Source organism: Chinchilla lanigera, unplaced genomic scaffold, assembly GCF_000276665.1.
Source record: "Chinchilla lanigera isolate Chin_1 unplaced genomic scaffold, ChiLan1.0 scaffold00056, whole genome shotgun sequence".
Classification (NCBI taxonomy): Eukaryota; Metazoa; Chordata; class Mammalia; order Rodentia; family Chinchillidae; genus Chinchilla; species Chinchilla lanigera.
The window spans coordinates 9,423,940-9,442,841 of NW_004955457.1; the positions used below are offsets into that span (position 1 = coordinate 9,423,940).

The 18,902-nt window shown below is 41.2% G+C and overlaps 1 protein-coding gene across 1 annotated transcript in view; it reads right to left on the reverse strand.

Annotated features, from left to right (window-relative positions):
* The window catches only part of Pard3b (par-3 family cell polarity regulator beta), an 864,914-nt gene that overhangs the window by 55,998 nt on the left and 790,014 nt on the right, over positions 1-18,902 (reverse strand). Inside the window, exon 22 of the mRNA XM_013520665.1 lies at positions 963-1,042. Within this exon, the coding sequence (XP_013376119.1) occupies positions 963-1,042 (80 nt within the window). The remainder of the gene's footprint in view (positions 1-962; positions 1,043-18,902) is intronic.

Below are 18,902 nucleotides of genomic sequence, written 5' to 3' on the forward strand. Positions count from 1 at the left end.
TAACATTTAGGGTGTTCCTTTTGTCCAGTCACCTGAAGAAGTATTGCCAACATGCAGCTCAGAACAGGAACTCCATCTCCGGAGCTCGCATTTTAGCAGCTCAGCTTTGATAACAATGAAAGTCTACTTGGGGATCCTTCCAGCACGCCTTTCCAAGGTGACATTTTGAAACATTTCAGTTTTGTGGCTGGCATTAACCTGTCTTTGTTTCTCTTTCAAACTCAGTAATTCTCACACTCTCAACTCATCTAGTTCCCATGGTAGCTGGACGGTAAGTCATCTTGGAAAGGTTTCCTCTTTGTCACACACTCCTGATAGTGGACTAACATTACTCTTCATCTTACAGATAAAGCACCAACCTCTGAGAATTGCATCTCATTTTCCGTGGTGTCTAGTTACAGCATAAGTGGATCATGTTAGGTCAGAGTTGCCAAGTGAACTTTTCCCACACATTTGTTCCTTTTCCCTCTGTGCCTTTCAGTAATATTCACTTATTGCCTCGAGGAGGCGGTCAGATTGTAAACCAGGCAAAAAGAAACACCTTCCCAGCTTCACATTTCCTACGCTGTAACACCCACACGAAGCGCCAAGGTTAAGGTTGGTCTGCCCTCTCTCATGGGTAACTCCTAGGACAGAGGATTTACTATTTTATTGTCTCTAAGCTTGGTGCAAGATGTTCAATACCGTCTTTATAGCAATGGCTTAGCATTTCCATTTGGTATCCAATATTCTTGCTGACATGTTCAATTGCGATGATATACTATTTTCTCCCCTTAAAAAATAACCCACAAGTGTTTCAATTATTAGCACAGTTGTGAAGATGGCACAGGGGCTGCAGCAGACGGCAGTTAGGAAAATTATAACATGTTCCCTATTTCAAAACCAGATTTCTGCTTCATGCGGGCACCTCTAAAGACTTCATGTGTGGGTGTTCTGGCGATGGAGGCCCCTCCGTGATCTACCTGGGTAAGGACGCGTACTGTCTCTCCATCCCCTCAAAGCGGAGGCTGTGCGCATTCCTCTCTGGACTCTTTCCAGACACCTGTGGAGAGAAGAGTAATTAGCGATGAAGACCCATTATACATCCCAGTTACTGACAATGCAGCTAAAAATTCTAATCAGTGCACAAAGCTGCAGCCGTCTGCCAAAAATCAACCATGGGAAAGCAAGCAAGAGCTCAGCGGCGCTATAGGAATTGATGATCATGTCTCAAACAGGGCGTTAACAACAAAGTCACTTCTTTCAAAAATGGTCACTGTCAACTTGCATCCTTCCTGTAGCCACTCCCCTTCATCTGCTTTTTAAAAAGAATTTTAGTTTTTAGAACATCTTTAGAATTACAGAAAAATTGAGTGGATAATACAGACAGCTCTCGTATATCCTGTACCCGGTTTTCCTATTACTACTATCTTACATTTATGGATGGCACATTACTTACAGTTAATCAATCAGCAGGATATATTACTCTTAACTGAAGTCCACAGTTTATTCAGAGTTTACTCATTTTCTGCCCCTATTTAGGACACCATATTACATTTAGTCATCTCACCATCAGAGGCCTTGCTTGGCCGTGACCAGGACCTTGTTCTTAAAAACACCTTTTCTACGAACCTTTCCTCACTGACAGAGATGGGTGGCAATAAGTTACCTACTGCGCAACACCTGGGAAGCCCTGCCTGACCACCCTGAACTTCACCTGGTTCTCTGCCTATGGGCAATTACATAGGTGCAGCGAGCTGCCTTCCATGCAGTGCTGGTGCTCCCTGGATTTTGCCCTTTCCTATGACCTTCATGTGGTCACTTGTCATGGAGCCTTTTCCCTCAGCCTCTGAGATTCTGCAGAGCGGTGACTGAATTCAGGAGGATCTCAACACTGTGCTGTTTTCCTGAATGCTCACACCTGACATGCAACTGGCATACCAAGTGGAAACAGGAGGCACACATAACACATATTTAAAGTGCTTCTGGAGCAATTAATTTCTTACCTGTTCATGTCAAAGCATGTGGTATAACAGAGTATTCATGTGCTAGCTTTGGGGCTGGGGTAGCCCTCATATAGCAAGTGAGGAGGAAGTAAGTAGAAAATCTGGACTGCTGTTGGGTGGGGAGACATGTTTGCTGGTTACACAGGAAGCAGCAGTGTGAATGAAGGTCAGCAGCTGATAATTTTCTACTTAGCAATCTGAATGCTATTTTCTCCCTACCAAAATTCACAGTTCTGTATAAAAACACCATCCCAACTTGTGCAGGGTATGTGTGTCAGGGTGGGAGGTGTGGATGGTGGGAGAAGCTGTGAAGGTAAGACAGGCATTTAGAATAAGAAAGCCTACCACTGGAGAAGACCCTTTAGAGTGTGTCCTGTAACAAACCTCCTTGTGTTTCAGCAATACACATGGCAGGAGCTGCTGGAGTTCTTTGAGAGTGTAAGAATACCTGGGAAGGATGCAGACTGCAGACACAGAAGCAAGTACAGATAGAGACACTGAAAGTTCTCTGCACCAGAATAAAAACCTTATAAACCACCGACCTTTTAGCCAAAGATGAGAGATAAAGATGGTGACAGACAGACAGTCAGACAGACAGGGATTGTACAAATAGCAAAGCAACAGAAGAGCAGGACAGAAGTACTACCCTTAGCCACTGCTATCTCAGATTTTACTGTATTTTTAAATGGTCTCCTATATCAGAATTCCTGTGACTACCAGTACTGTATTAAAGATTACTAATGGTGGACATTAGAGAGACGCTCTGCTCAAGTATGGCTCTAGACACTCAACTCATCTTTTTCTTTTAGGCTCAAAGCTCACATCTTCAGCACTGTCACTGGCCTCTCAAGATGGCTTAGAACCAGGTGACTCAACAAGTAGTGTGTTCTGGTGAGCTAACCAGCGTAGTGGACTTTACAGTGAAATACCAAATGATACTCAGCCTTGAGAAACCTTCTGTTTTGTTGGAAAAAACAAACATTAAAAACCAAATAAAGAATGATGTGCAATAACGTCTGACTGAATACGACAGGATGCTACTAGCAGTAGCACACATGGAGCCTGTAGGTCAGTGGTGGGGAATTTATGGGATGTGTGCCACAGTGGGCATGCAGTGCCCTCTCTGACTGCACTGAGCTGTCGCCCCAGCAGCTGAGCACTGGATAACAGTGCACATAGGGGCAGTGTTGGCATTTTGTTTTAAAAGTGACTTTCGGATTGCAGTTCAGGTACATGGTCTCTAAAAGTTTCACCATTGCGGCTGTAGGTGTAAAGAGAAACTTCAGGAAGGAATCAGAGCTTCAGCCCAGCTTTACATGGTGGGTGGCATAAATGAAAATGTAAATGAAAAACTATTCTGATCCTTACCGATTGCAAAATTTCTGTGCTTTTCTTTTACTATCACAACATCATTAATGCAGTTATTTGATTAATATTACTGAGCAACTACTGTATCCTAATGCCACTGTATTCCAAGTGATGAAGAACTCCAGCCCTGTTCTTGAGGAGACAGGCCTGTGAGCAATTATGCTACAGTGAGATCACCACTCCAGTGGAAGTCTGATGAGGAGGCACACCTGGGGAGTTGAAGACAGCTTCATACGGGTGTTGATATTTCATCTGAAACTTGAATATGAATGAGGAGTCTTTCTGGGGGAGAAAGATGAAAGAGTAGCAGGAAGGAGACTTCTAGGTGGAAAGAACAATAGTAAAACAACACAAAGCTGTAGAAAAGGCACTGTGTTCTCAGAAGGCTTCGAGATTTTGGTAAGGCCAGAAACTATGGAGTAAAGGATGTCATGAACTAACAACAATACTAGTGGTGCTACCATGATGCCTATTACTATTTTTTAGAACAGTTTCAGGTTCACAAGAAAATAGAGAAGGCGGAGAGAGAGATTCCCCATAATCCTTATTTCTACCTCTTCAGAGCCTCCCCCGTTAGCAACATTCCCAATGAAGCAGTGTCGTTGTTAGAAATGATGAACCTACTCTGACACTCCATAATCACCCAGAGTCCATGGTTTCTGTTAGCGTTCTCTCTTGGGGTTGTGCGTTCTGAGCATCTGGACAAATAGATCATGACAAGTATCCACCATTACAGTACCACAGAGATGAGTTTCACTTCCCTGAAAATCCTCGGAACTCTGCCTCCTCATCTCTCTTTCCTGCCAACTTCAGGAAAACGCTTTTTATTGTTCTCATAATTTTCACTCCCAAAATGTCATATAGCTGAAGCTGCACATTATGCAGCCCTTTCAAACTGGCTTATTTCTCTGAGTCACACACATTTAAATTCCTTCCATGTCTTTTCATGGATTTATAGTTAATTTCTCTTTAGTACCAAATAATATTCCATTTCAAGGGTGTATCACTGATTATCTGTTCATCTACTGAAATGCAGCTCAAGTACTTCCAAGTTTGGGCAATTATGAGTAAAGCTGCTATAAACATTTATGTGCAGGTTTTCATGTGGACAAAAGTTTTCAGTACTTTGGGTAAATATCCAGGAGTGCAATTGCTGGATCACATGGTAAGACTACGCTTAGTTTCACAAATACTGCCAGTTGTCTTTCAAAAGTGCTGTACTGTCTTGTGTGTCCCCCAGTGATGAATGAGAGTTCCCGTGGCTCTACTCCCTCAGCAGCATTTAGTGCTGTCAGTGTTCTGGATTTGGGCATTCTAATAGGTGCACAGCGCTATCTCGTTGTTTCACTTCACTCTTCCCTGATGACATAAGATGTGAACATCTTTTCATATCTCTTTGGTGAGGTATCTGTTAACATCTTTAGTACATTTTTGATCAAGTCATTTGTTATTGTTGAGTTTAAAGAGTTATTTGTATACTGTAGATAACAGTCACTTCTCAGATCAGTATTTTGCAAACATTTTTTCCCAGTCTACAGTCTTTCCATTTTCTTGATAGTGCCTTTTGCAGAGGAGAAGTTTTTAATTTTAATGAAGTTCAACTTATCAGTTCTTTCTTTTATGTATTGTGCTTATGGTATTGTTTCTTCTGGGAGTTTCCTAGTTTTGAAGATTCTTCATGCCATAGTGTATGGCAGGTCTACAGACAGTATGACTCAGAAATGATAAGTCCTATGTTAAGGGCTTTTCAGAAGGATGAAGGTGAGAGAGTGACGGAAGAATGTAAGGAGGCAGGATCAATAAAACTGAGTGTAGATTAAAGGGAAAGATGTGTCTGGAAAAATGCCTGAGTGTCTGAGGTTAGCATTCATCTAGACAGAAATAAAGGAAGAACAGATTTAGGAGTAGAGGAGAAAGGACTATTTAAACATACTGAACTTGTTTTGGGAGTTCATGGGAATGTCTCATAGTTGAGAGTAAAAGTTTGCAATTTAGAAGAGAATTCTGGACCAGAGATGCTGAATGGAGAAACCTGTAGCATACGGAAGGTAGCTGAAACCTTGGGAACGCCCAGCTACAGTGTGTAAAGACAGTATAAAGTAAGACACGCAATGTGAGTACAAAAGAATACCAATAGTATTCACAGGAACACTATCATTAAGGGGCAGACAAAGAAAGTTGAACCCAGAAAGAAATCTGATGAAAGGCAGATGGCCCAGAAAGGAACCAGGGGAAAACATTATAATAAAAATTGAGAGAAAAAAGTTCCATGAAGGAGAAAGTAGGGAAGACATGAAAAATAATCAAGAACTTCAGCACAACAAGGACTATCTTGTACACGATGTTTTGGTGCACTTTAAACAGTCCTCCCTTCTTGTAGAGTGTCACCCTGAACTATAGAGCCTGGAAAGCTAAAACTGTCTTTCCCAGGATTCCCTTGCAGTCCATGCCCTGGTTGTGATTTGAGTTAGGCCATAACATTTGAGAAATAGAATTTAAGCAATGGCCGCACTTTCACTGTTTATTCTGGCAAGAATGTCTAAAGAAATGCTTGGTTTTCTACAGCCACTTTAGCGGATGCATCGTTGCTGGTTTCAGGGGTGGGATGTAGTTTTTATATTGGTTTTGGAGTTGGTGACAACAGGGCTGACCCTCTGGTGGTAGCATCCCCATAATCACAGTGGCTTTGAACACAGGCACCTTGTGGATCTGGAACCTACAGCTTTCCATACAGAAGTGGGGGCAGATCATTGCTGAAGCACGGCTGAGAAAATTATTGCTGAAAGTTTATCCAAGGCCTTGTTTCTTTAACCTTCCTTATGATTTCGTAAGAATCACCTATTACTATGGTGTAAGATTTCTTTCTGCTTAAACTAGCTCAAACAGACACAAGTCGCTCTAACTGAACAGTAACCAGTACAAGGTCTGCAAAATTATATATGTTAGAATTCATAATGAGATGGTGACTGGTGCTTTACTGAGAGTGATTTCAGTGGATTAATGGGGAGCAAAAGCCAGACCCCATGGTGCTAAAAATAGTTTTCTAATAAATCAATGACAACTGGGTGTACATCTTAGCCCATCATGGTCACAAAGTAGAGTTAATATGTTCAAGTCCATACACATTTGTTAGTGTCTTCTAAGTAGAATAACATGCTAAATACTCTAACACAGAGAGATGATTCTAAAAAGTCCCCTCCAGGGATATACTGTTGGCTAATGGAAATGATGGGACTGCATTTGTGTTCCAGTATTTAAAAAAATGGGTTAAACTGCTTTTTCTCCACAAGTGGTCATTGTAGAAAACTACCCAAAGCTGACCTCTGCTAACATTTGTAAACATATACAACTTTTTAATGGTCTAAAGAGCTTTTTCATCTCTTTATTATTGGTATTTTCTTAGATTATTAGATATATTTTAAAAACATGACTTTTAATGGCTATATAATATCCCATTTTATCATAATTAATCATGCTTTGTCCAATCTACTCCCGTAATTTGGTAAATTTTTAATATCCCAATTAGAAATAGTAGCAATATAGATTAGTGTGTTGGAGACAAATATTCTTGCAAACAGCTGTCACCGGATTATAGACAGAGGGTTGCTGAAGAGAAGTTAACTATACGGAGTCCTAGTTAAGTCCTCAGGAAGTCAGGCCACTCGAGGAGGGAATGAGGGAGAGAGAGAACAGGCCAGGGCATTTATAAGCTCATTTCTCATTTTGCTCTTTGCTCAGATAGACTCAGAAATGTTCCTGCTTGAAGAATTCCTTATTAGGTAATTTCCCTCAGCACAAAAAAATAAGGTCAGCGGCTTTGATCCAATTAATTTTTTAAGCCCATTATCTTACTTGGGATCATGTAGATTTTTAAAAATGCAATGACCTAAATACAGGTCTGACAAAAACAATCTTGATTTAAGCCATAACAGAAACCTGGCCTTTTACTGAACAGTGTAACACTATACATGTGCCTGGATTTTGGGCACACTGATCTCTCCCTTACTGATAAAGCCCGGGAAGCGAAACTTCTGAGAGTTTATTCAAAACAACCCGAAGAAGCTCAGGCCTTAGTGTAGCTTGTGTGTGGTGACCCTCTTTGGCTGGAGTGCAGCAACCTATGACAAACCTTTCAGGAGAGCTTGGTGTGGGAGGAATGCGAATTAAGATGCTTTTAGTTCATGGGATTTCTAATTTCATTCACTCAATGCCTGCTGCTGACTGGCGTGTTAAGAGCCTTGTTAAAATAGAGCCATTAGTCTTTTCTCCACAAAAGCAAGGCATTTGCTGCTTACATTCAGGGCTCCTTAAATTAGTAAGTATTTCTGGCCTGACATTGCTAGAATCAGCAGTTTCATAGAGCAATATCCTAAAGAGGCCATTTAAGCAGCCTCCCCAGTTCTCCCATTTGCAGATTAACGACAGAGAGGAAGATATAATGCCTTTTCAAACATTTTAAAACAATTCATTAAAAATAAAAGAATAAATCACATAGGGTTTTGTGCAGATGTCTGGTGATGAGAAGCGGAAACAATTCAAAATTAACATGTTTTCCACCTTTCATAGGTCAGGACACATTTTTGCCAGTATTGTAATTTATGCCTTATAAGCCAATTTTCCCAAGAAATTTAAAAGCTGCTGTGATGGAAGGGTTGTGTGAGAAGGTGCAATATGGCTTATCCACCTATATATAATATCCTCATTTACAAATAGGTCTTACTCAGAGTGATTACTACAAAACGAGCTTCATACTGCCAGACATGTCCTAAGATTAAGAGGCAAAGTATGAAACTTCAAATGCTATTTTAGGAAATGTGCCTTTCATTTCAAGTTGGTATTATGACAGAAAATTTTGAGCAGTGTTTCAAATTTCCTTTAATTCCAGTGCTCTTACCTAGTTGTCAGTTTGGCCAGGAAATGTCTGAAGGTCTGACATAAGGAAAGTTCTAAAAAGTTACAAACTTGGCTTTGAGCACCTTCTAATATGAATATATTCTACTAAAGTGCTGTAAGTTTGGAGGGGAGCTGAGGGCCATACTGCAAACTGAAAGAATCCAAATAGGTTGTTTAATCATTTTTCTTTGGCAATGTGAAATCCTTTTATGCCTGAGCCACATACTTGCAAATATTATAACCAGAGAGGCAAAAGAACACACACTCATTCAGACCATTATTTTTGAAGTGTTTGTTTTCTCTAATTTGATTTCAGTAATTTTGTCAAATAACTGGGTATTCAGCTTATAGAGGAGCACAGAACATCTGCTAGTTTAGAAAATATACCAAATAAACTATTTTAAAAATAACTTGAGTAAGCCTTTTAACCATTTTCTATGCCTACGTTTTCCTCCCTTATAAAATGTCAGAGTTAAAATAGAAATTCTTGGAGTCTCTTCTGACTTGTACACATTTATAAAAGTAATCTTGTACTGTATCCACATTTACACTGACTAAGTATACCTCATTAATACATACAGAAACTAGGTAGGTGCTTAATGTTTTATAGCTGAATGAGAGATAGCCAAGTGATCTGTAATCTGTTTCTGTACTATGAAATCATAAAGCATTCACTGGGATTTAAGCTTGAAATCTTATGCTAGCACCATGGAAATACTAGGTAAATGTACACTAGGCCACTACATCTTAATAATTTGTACTACCCCTGTTATGATTGTCTTTGCAGAAAATAAAATCAGACATCCACTGCCAGCTCTGTTTGTGTCTAGGCCTAAGATACAGTTACCATAGAAACAATGATTGTGGATACAATTTTACAAATTTGGCTTCATTTCTCAAATACATATGTGTGTGCGTGCACACGCGCACACACACACACATGCGTGGGTGCATGCCTTGCCAATAAGCTTGAAGAGCAAATTCTCGCTCTTTGTGTTTAATTAAAGAGCCAGACTCCATTTCTCATTTCCTTTCTCCCATCTGTCTGCCTACAAAGAGAGATATTGCAACACTGGCTAAAATATCAATTCATACATTAAGACAAGAGCAAGGTCTGATAAGATCTATGCTAGGAAAAAACATGCCCTAAAAATCTGTCCCTTTCCCTGTATTCTCCAGGGGCGTAGTACACAGGAATTTGGTGGCATTTCAGTGATATTAGATACTACTATCTAATATGTCTTTAATGAAGTTGGTTCTAATTCCCACTTTCCTGGAAAATAAAACCCAGGTGGAAAATAATCAGCCTGGAAAACTAGAGATCAAAAATGCCAGCCCCAATCATCCTATCCCTGCCTTACCTGCCGTCACTGTTCTCTTGATTGGTGGCTGCTCTGTAAGGTGGGTCAGGCAAGGACAGGATGATTGGGGCTGGCATTTTTGATCTCTAGTTTTCAAGGCTGATTATTTTCCACCTAGGTCATATTTTCAGAGACACACAAGATTGTTGCCTGGGTGTATGATGTTAGTAGTTTATTTCTGGCTGTTTTTTTTTTTTTTGTGTGTGTGTGTTTCGTTTCAGGGTTCTTGATCCATCCCAAAAGAACAAAGTTGTCACCTAACTTATATAGTTATTAAATGGTATACTAGTTCCCACATATTCTTTTTTTTTCCATTTTCTTTTTTTTTATGGTGGCATTGGGAATTGCCAGGGCCTTCACACTGAGCTACATCCACAGCCCTTTTTAATTTTTTTAAAATTTCTTATTTTTTTTTTTTAAAGAGGAAATGTTTGTTTCTGTAGTGGATTGATAACTGGTGGTGAACTTATAAGCCCCAGCTGAACTGAGTAAGCATGGTGCCGGGTGTAGGAGGCCCACCTGGGGATTGTTGCCAGCAGCATAAGAGGCAGAAATGGAGAAGAAGAAAGGCTTTTGGGAACTAAAGAGGTTATTGGGAGCTGAGAGACGCTACTGGGAGCTGATAGAAGCTGTAAGGAGCTGTTGGCTGTTTTGGAGGAGCTTGTCATGCTGGCTTTCCTGGTGAACTTGGCTGTTTTCATCCTCTGAGGAGCTCAGGACTTCATCGGCACTGAGAATGGCTTGGGTTCACTTCAGGGGAGCTCTGGCCCTCACTTTGAGCATCGCTTCCTGGCTCTGGAGGGGAAGGTGGTGCATTGCCGGTCTCCTAGGGAAGCTCACTGAGTTAGCTTCCTTGATGGGAACTCAGTCATCTTGATGACTGGAGGAGCTTGGGACCTCACTGTTGCTGAAGACGGCTGTGGGACCTTTTGAGGGAGCTGTGTTTTTTCCGGGCATTGCCTCTTGGCTCCAGTGCAGATCCCTCAGCCTGCTAACACAGATCCTTCATCCCGCAGGCACAGACTTCCTAGATTCCACCACTGACCTTTGGGCCTTCATAGTGCAAATCCATGAAACGGGCCTGGATAAGATGTTGTTATGGGCTCTGGGTCTCCAGTTGGACTCGTGGGAGGCATTGTTATGAGCTCTAGGTCTTAAGCTGGACTCATGCAGGACATTTCTGTGGGATCCAGGCCCTCAGCTGGTTTCCTTGTGGACAGATTTCCTGCACTCTTTTTTATATCATTCTTTGGGTGACTATTATAAATAGTCATATAAAATATGTGTCCTGTACTGTATTGTTCCCCTTGCAAAATAAGCCCAAAACCAAGACAATTTCAGCTCATAGTTTGTAGGTTGCAGTCCACAGATGGCTGGCTCCAAAGCAGGGTGGCATGGCAGAGGGAAACTGCAGAGGAGAAATAGTCCATGGCAAACAAACAGGCAACAGCAAAGCAGTAAGCTGTAACAGCAGCAGTAAGCCTGCCTTTATATTTCATCCAGGCTGAAGCCTATTGATTGGTGCCACCCACACCCAGGGTGGGGCACTGTTAATCCCAGCAGCACACTCTTAAACTAAATTCCAAAGTGGCTGGATTAAGGTATGTGAACATAGCCCTTTCTTTATTTCTTACTTTTGAGACACAGTCTTGATAAGCTGTTAAATTGGCCAGGCTGGGCTCAAAATTTGTGATCTTCCTGCCTCAGCCTCCCAGAGTGCTGGGAGTATAGGCATGTGTCACCACGCCCAACTGCACATTATTGTTGATGAATTCATACTAGACCATTTATCTGCTGAATTCCACAAAAGACATCCACTTATGAAATCCTAGCATAGTTTAAATGCACATTCATTCATAAAGACTAAACATGTCAATGCAAATGCAATTTCAGCCCTTCAGAATGTTTCTTTTTTCCATTTCAGTCAGTGGGCAAGATCTGATTACTTCCATTTATAGTTACTGGGAAGGAGGGGCTCTGCGGAACACTCTGCAGTCAGTATGGTGAGTTACAATCAGTACTACCATTTCCACCTCTGCCTCACTTCACGCACAAGGAAGCAAGGGCTTGGAGAAGCCAGGCTCTGCCCTGACACCTGTGGGAGCCAAGAGCAATCCCTGGTCCATTTGCAGTGTTGCCGCCCAGGCTGGCAGTGACCATGACACTTGCTGCTGCTCCAGCTCCTAAATGGAACTGAGACGGATGAGCTCGAGTGGACCTGTGGTAGCACAGGGACAAAACACGTGACACAGGGACTGTATGCAAGCAGCCTGAAGGTGTCTTTGGCCACTGTGGCCGTGATCATGCACTCTGGTGGCCTCGCCATATTCATTTCCTGTGGTTGGAGGTGTTAATATATCTGTGTGCTAATTTTTTTGTAGTAAAAATAGTTTCTAATAAAGTTATGCTCTATAAAAAACAACCACCTGTATTACTTACAATTTTTTTCAGTCATTCAGTCATTGATATTGGTCTATGAATTTGGTTTACACAAGGCCCTAGGCTATAAGCATCACAGGGTTATATGAGACAATGGCTCCTTCGTATATATTGTATTCTTAAGGTTGGGAATATCAGGCTTTCCTTGTTATGATTTATTGAGTCAATGAGATAGAAGTTTCAAACATCTCCTCAGTGAAAGCTAGACAGAATTAATCAGATTCCATAATGATTAGCTAGGTTTTGGACCCAAATCTGTGAAGTAGTAGAAAACATATCATCAAAATGTTTTTAAGGAAGTTTTATTCTCATGAGACCTGTCCGTGGCTATTCCTTATTGAGCCTACACCTTGTCTATTGTTTAAACAGTTTTTTTAATCCCTTAAAAAATATACACTATGAATATTTTTACAATTCAGATTTAAACTTGGATCTAGAGTCTACATCAAAATCATTAGTAACCTTAAATATATAACTGCGTAGAATAACAGAAGATTGTTGTAGCTCAGATGTCACAGTAGACTAGTTGGGGAACCTGTCCATGGGATGAATTCATGAACACACTAGATAGAGTTGCTATGGCTCTGGTGGCTACCTTGGAATGCAGCGCCCATTTAATTCACCAAGTTCTCGGATCCTTTCTGCCATTCTCGCTGCACTCAGACAGGCATCCCCCCAATTTATATTAATCAAGTTGAGTGGTGACTGACTGTTGTCTGATGAGTTCAAGTTCTAGGAAGATAAATGAAGACAAGAGGAGGAGAAGGAAGAACTTAATAGAGGACATTCTGAAAACTGATGTTCTTATGTCAAAACCTACTTTAAAAAACAAAACAAATATTCACCCACACTCACACCATGCAGTGGTCTTGTATTACATGGCAAATAAAGTTCAGCTTCTTCCTGAGCCTGGCATTCGAGACATTTTGTAACCTGCAATACCCTGACCTTCCAGCTTTCTCCTACCTTTCTCATATATAGACCAAGATTTGATCCTATCCCCAAAATGATGACTCCTGAGCGTGTGCTTTGGGGCCAAAGCAGCAGGCCCATTCTTTCCTCTTGGTAGCTCTTCCCATGCTCAGGTTACTGCCATAAACATGAAGGGGCTCAGCAAGTGCTGAATGAGTGACCATATCAGGCAATAAATGTTAATCCAAGTGTTGTAGTCATTGCTGTAAAGGAAGAAAGACAAGAGCAAAGCCATGGGTAAGAAAAGCAAATCCATAGAAAGTAGTGAGAGCATTAAATACTACAAAGCAGAAAAGAGGGCCTGGGTAAGAAAAGAAAGAAAGGAAAGAAAAAAGAAAAGAAAGAAAAGACCAAGAAACAGAGAAAAGTTGTTAATAAGAATGAAAACAAACTAGGCTACTGCAAGCTAATCTAAATCTTACCATACAGGTACTTCCTGTCAAATTCTCGGATCCATCAGAAAACTCTACTCCTCTACCACACTGGGTAATATGTTCTTCTGACTAGATGCATATATCATCATAGTTTGAACATCTTTAAAATGTGATTATTCTAAGTCAACATTTAAAGTTAGATTTGATATAATCATTTAATTGGGCATTGATTCATCTACACAGAACTCATTACTGAATTCTTCAATTTCACCAACATAATTTCCTTCCAAATTATCTTTTATCTAGATCCTGGAATTCTAAGTGCTATGAAAACTTTGCCAAATAAAAAGCTTTTAGATTTCTAATGCTGGCTAGACACAAAGCCATGGAAGATTGTTGAAGAATAAAGCATGCTTGCCAAATGCCAAATACTACTGCTTTTCGCATAATTAATGTCATTCTTGCTGCTCAAGTACCATTTCCATCCTCTAATAATTTCCATTAACAGAGGAAGTTTCTGCAATGATTTTTGCATGCAGCAAAACCACCATGGCTTCTAGACACCTTTTAATCAAAATAATGACACTGGGCGAGAGGGGGATGGTTAGCAGCATTACTGTAACCCCTGCTAGCATTTAGTTTGTCATTGTTTTCAATCTCCAAAAAATGTCCAATGCCCCATCATGTTGACAGTTATTATGTCAATTAAACCTTAGGGCTTTGATTTTAATAGTGCTGAAATATAAGGGTTTATTCCAAGCACAGAAAAGTATATAAAATGAGTGTGTTGAGCAGTTCAAGAAAAAAGTAAAGATATTTATAAGAAGAAACAAAAGCTGAGCAGATGTAAATCTAAGCTCAAGTCCTGTGAAATATAATTGTGTAATACTGAACTTTCCAGTACAGGGAAGTGACAGATCAGCTGAAAATCATAACCTCAAACCTGCCAATTCACACTGATTTTGTATTATGTTGTTGCAAAATCAAGAACTCTGTTCAGGATATAAAGTTATGCAAATACACAGACAGCAACAATAACAACAAAAATGAGCTTAAGTTTCTCACATGAGCCGAGAAACAGGTGCAGCCTGGTGGTACGGTAGATGTCTTGTGCTAAGGAAGGGGACACTGAGTCAGCAGTGGAGGGAATTTCCAGACACCCTCTCCTGGACTTTCCAATGATCTGAGTACTGAGACTAAGGTCTCCTTACAAGAAGACTACTGTTGAGAGTCTTCCCTCTGTTCCTGAGCTGCTTCTGAAGCAGTGAAGGCTACATCAAAGCCTCATTTTTCTTTGCCCAAGATGGCTTTGAAAAACGTCACCTGAGTCACAGCGAACTGTGCTAGGCCTGTTCTGTGAAGTCCACCTAGCAGAGATCTGGTGACGCCACTTGGACAAGGACGTACTTTCTCTGTATGATGACCTAGAGGAGGGGCTTGGCTTTAGTGGGGGTCTGTGTTCATGACCTGAACAAAGCTTGGGACCATCAGCTCCTTATGTTACTGAGGAAATAATGCAACTATTTGTGTGCTTTTAATAGCCATTGTTAAAATGAAAGAAACAGCTTATATCAATTGTACCACTTTCTACGATGTGTGGCAGGCACTGAGGAGAGGACAGTGTGGTCAGCCAGGTTGGCTCTGGATACTCCTGAGCATCTGGCCATGGACTTGGTGGCACTATACACTCCAGTGAGTAACCCCTGAGGGGTCAATACTCAAGTTTGAAATATCTGTCCTGGTTTTAAATGTGCTCATTGATGAGTTCCTATCTACATATAGAATGAAATCTCATCATATACTGTATTCATAAAGACTTAGGCAATAAGCTATGTACACTCATAAACTGTCAGACTCCATGAGTACCACCACCCTGACTGCAGAAATGCAAGTATTGTAAGTTCCTTGTAAAAGTATTTTGCTCCAAATGAGAGAGCTGACAGGTAAGGTAGGTAAGACACATCCAAGAATCACCATAATTCCTATTGAACACCTGACTGCAGCATGAATTCTAACTGGGAAGTGCATGAAGGTTTTTAATTGAGCACTGAGAAGTTATGAGCTCAGGTCTGCACACAACGTGGCATGGTGGTGGGAATGCTTAATCCAGGATAGACTATTCAGGAGTGAATCTGGATCTACCACTTCTGACTGCATAACACTGTGCAGATTATCTCTTGAGGATCATCTTTCTGACCTGTAAAATGGAATTAATAAAAGGACTGCCCTCAGATGGTTGTTGTGAGGATTAAACAATGGGATGCATGTGAACCACATAGAATATATCATACACAGACAGTCTGCATTCAGTGTATCTCAGGTCTGATAGCAGAGGAGTTCTGAGCACTGTGGACAGAGTCCCCTTCCACTGGTGATTGACCTCAGTCACTCAGTTGCAGGTTCTACCAGGGTACCCTTGTGAATTTCTTTAAACAAGCACCACCCCCAGATTTGACCCTGCAATTGGTGGAAGGCATTCTCATTTAAGAGCACCTCAGCTTCCTTATTTGGGGAGATGGCCATGCAGGTGCAGTCCTTTTAGAGAAAGCAAAGACACAGAGTCTAAAGGGAAGCATGATGTAGCAAGAAGTTGGCAGACAGGAGAAACAAAGAAAAAAGGAAAAAGAAAACAATACTGGACATGATTCTCTCTAGGCAAAGGAGCAAAACCCAACTCTAACTGCTCAGCATGAAATGTTGGTGGAGTGCCACTTAGAGGATTTCCCACATTTAAAGAGAAACATGGGTACCTACTACTCAAAAGTCTTTCCCTCATGGCCCAGTATAGAATGAATGATGTGCAGAAACCAACAACTGTTTATTATCTAGTACAGTTCTACGGTGTTTTAGCGGACTCAGTTGGAAAACTGTGAAGTGATTTACAAGTATTACCTAATACTACTAACATCTTACGATGTTGGCAGAAGAATGTACAGGGATGTCTACTCATCAATATAATGAAATTAAGAAAAGTGAAAATTTAGGATGAATATTGCAAAGAACTTCTTATGGTGTAATCCATTAGGATGAGGGATAATTTCCCAGGGGGAGTTGATTTATATGTTAGGAAACGTACAACGCCCATTCATAATGTATTTGTGACAGACATAATGCCATGTCCATCTATAAATCAGATTTACCTTCTCTTAGAAGCCCAAGAGTCCTTCCCCCTGGAGGCTATCCTCATGGGCACTGACCTGAGAGGATTTAAAATCCAAAGGGCCCAATTACTAAAAATCTTCCATCATGTAATTGGACTTTGGTATGGAAAATAACACCAGTACTAATCCAAGACCCTTGGAAAAAACAGAGTGAGCTATAACCCTTGGATCTGTCAACTGGCCCAACACCATCAAGGGATAGGCCTCTGGGTATCTTCCCCAGGGACCATGTGAAACTCACTGTTACTCTGCAGACAGTAAAACTGCATAAATTATACCAGCGAGCCACAGGTGACTTGCAGACCAGATGAAGATCACTGAATTTAAACTTACAATGTTCACAGGGGAAACATCATTTTCCTTCTGAGGGTCATCCATTGGGAACAACCCATCCAAATCAAGAGTAGGTGGAATCATCTTCTCTTGGGAACAGAGATCAAATAATTGGAAGAGCAGAAAACTCAAGTGAGTGGGAGCAGGAGAATGCAGGGCTTTGAAAAGAACAGGAAGTCTCTTTCACGCAATTCCTGGGAACACAGGAGCAAGTGGTGTAAAGGTTAGCCGAGTCACTTTTTAAAAAAATCAAAATCCTATTCATTTCAGTGGCATCCAACCCAGTTAACAGTTACCGCGCACGTGCTCCACCTTGCCATTCTCAGTTAATGAGAATTCAAATAGCCGCCCATAGTTCATACCTTTAATGCCCCCTGATTGCTCAGATATTCATGAAAACCGAACTGCAAGAACCTACAAAGACAGAGGGAGAGAGAGCTTATTAAGGGTTTTCAGATGCACTCCAGATTTCATTAGGCTTGCTGCCACCTTCTTATTAGACTTGTTCTGATTACCTCGCCATCCTACCCTCTGGTGAACACAATACAGCGCCAGCAGCATGCTTGCAAACCAGCAAGGACAAAACACCAGGAAATGTGATCTAGTAAAGACCCAGAGAGAAAAGACACAACACTGTGCTTCTGAGTGCTAATTTCTACAAGTCACTGAAATCAGGGACCCTTAAAATGGGAGAATTTGGCTATTGCCTGCATACTTGCTGCAGGGCGGGAATCCCAGAGCCACCTTGTACACAAAAAGGAAATTATGAAGGTGTTTGAAGGTAGGAACTACCTCATAGGGATGGGAAACTTCACTAGATAATGTCTTCAAATACCCTGCTCTTTGAGTGAACCATTATTTAAATACTATGAATTAAAGACTCCCATTAAATCAATGTTTTCAGATTTCAGAAGTAAAGAAATTTTTTTATTATGCTACAAATAAATATGCCAACAACGGCTCTATTATTATGTGCAGTTTCACCAGAATACTCCACAGATCACAATGAACAACATGCTGTTTTGTAGCCAATAACACAGTTGCACACGACTGGAGCACAAATCTCAAAGCACAGTTTAGTTCTAAAATATCCTGTGACCTCTTCTTTTGGCAGGCATCGTATACACAAATAAGGAGTCTGAGGACTATGACTTTGGTCCCTCTGTCTTCCTATTGCCTGGGGCCAATGCTGAGGGACAGTTGCATAATGATAGCGTTTGCGTTAGAGAAAAGATAAGGTTTTCATATCTGTACACCCAGAGTGACTGAAGTTACTTCCTCTTTCCATTTCTATAGATTTTACAGGTGCATGAAGCCCATGGGCAGCACAGCAGATGTGGTTATGGGGCAGTATGTTTGCATGGTAGGCATGAAGCTAAGAAATGTGGATGGAGGAACTCCATTCTAACCTGTGCACAGGCCTCTGTGGAATGGAAAGCTCAGCCATCCCTTTTCAGCCATTTGTGAATGTAACAGCCCCGGGCAATGGCAATCTCGAATGCAATCACTGACCATCTCTCCTGAAAAATTACTCTCTAGAGTTGGACCTTAGAAAGAACGTAGCAAGCAGGCATGATGGCACATGCATCCAACCCCAGCACTGTGGCAGGCTCAGAGTCTCAAGTTCAAGCCCAGCTTGGGCAGCTTAGTGATTTAGCAATTCCTTGTGGCAAAAAAAGGGAGGGAAGGATAGGCTGGGCATGTAGTTCAATGCAAATGCCCTGGAGTCAATTCCCAGGACCCCAAAACAAAAACATAGCAAGGTTTGCCAAGGCCAACCTCTTTTCCTATTTTCTAATATGAACTTTACCCACTGTAAATGTCTTAGAAAATTAGGAATAACAGCTAAGAGTGAGGATGGCCTCTTAGTGGACTGGATGATTTCACTCCACGAGACCCACACAGTTTGGACTCAGGTAGCTCTGTGCCTCGGCCCTCCATGCCGCTTGTACATGTCCCTCGCACTGACCTCCAAGTAGACAAGTGTGTCACTGCCACGGGAAGGCCACCGCTTGT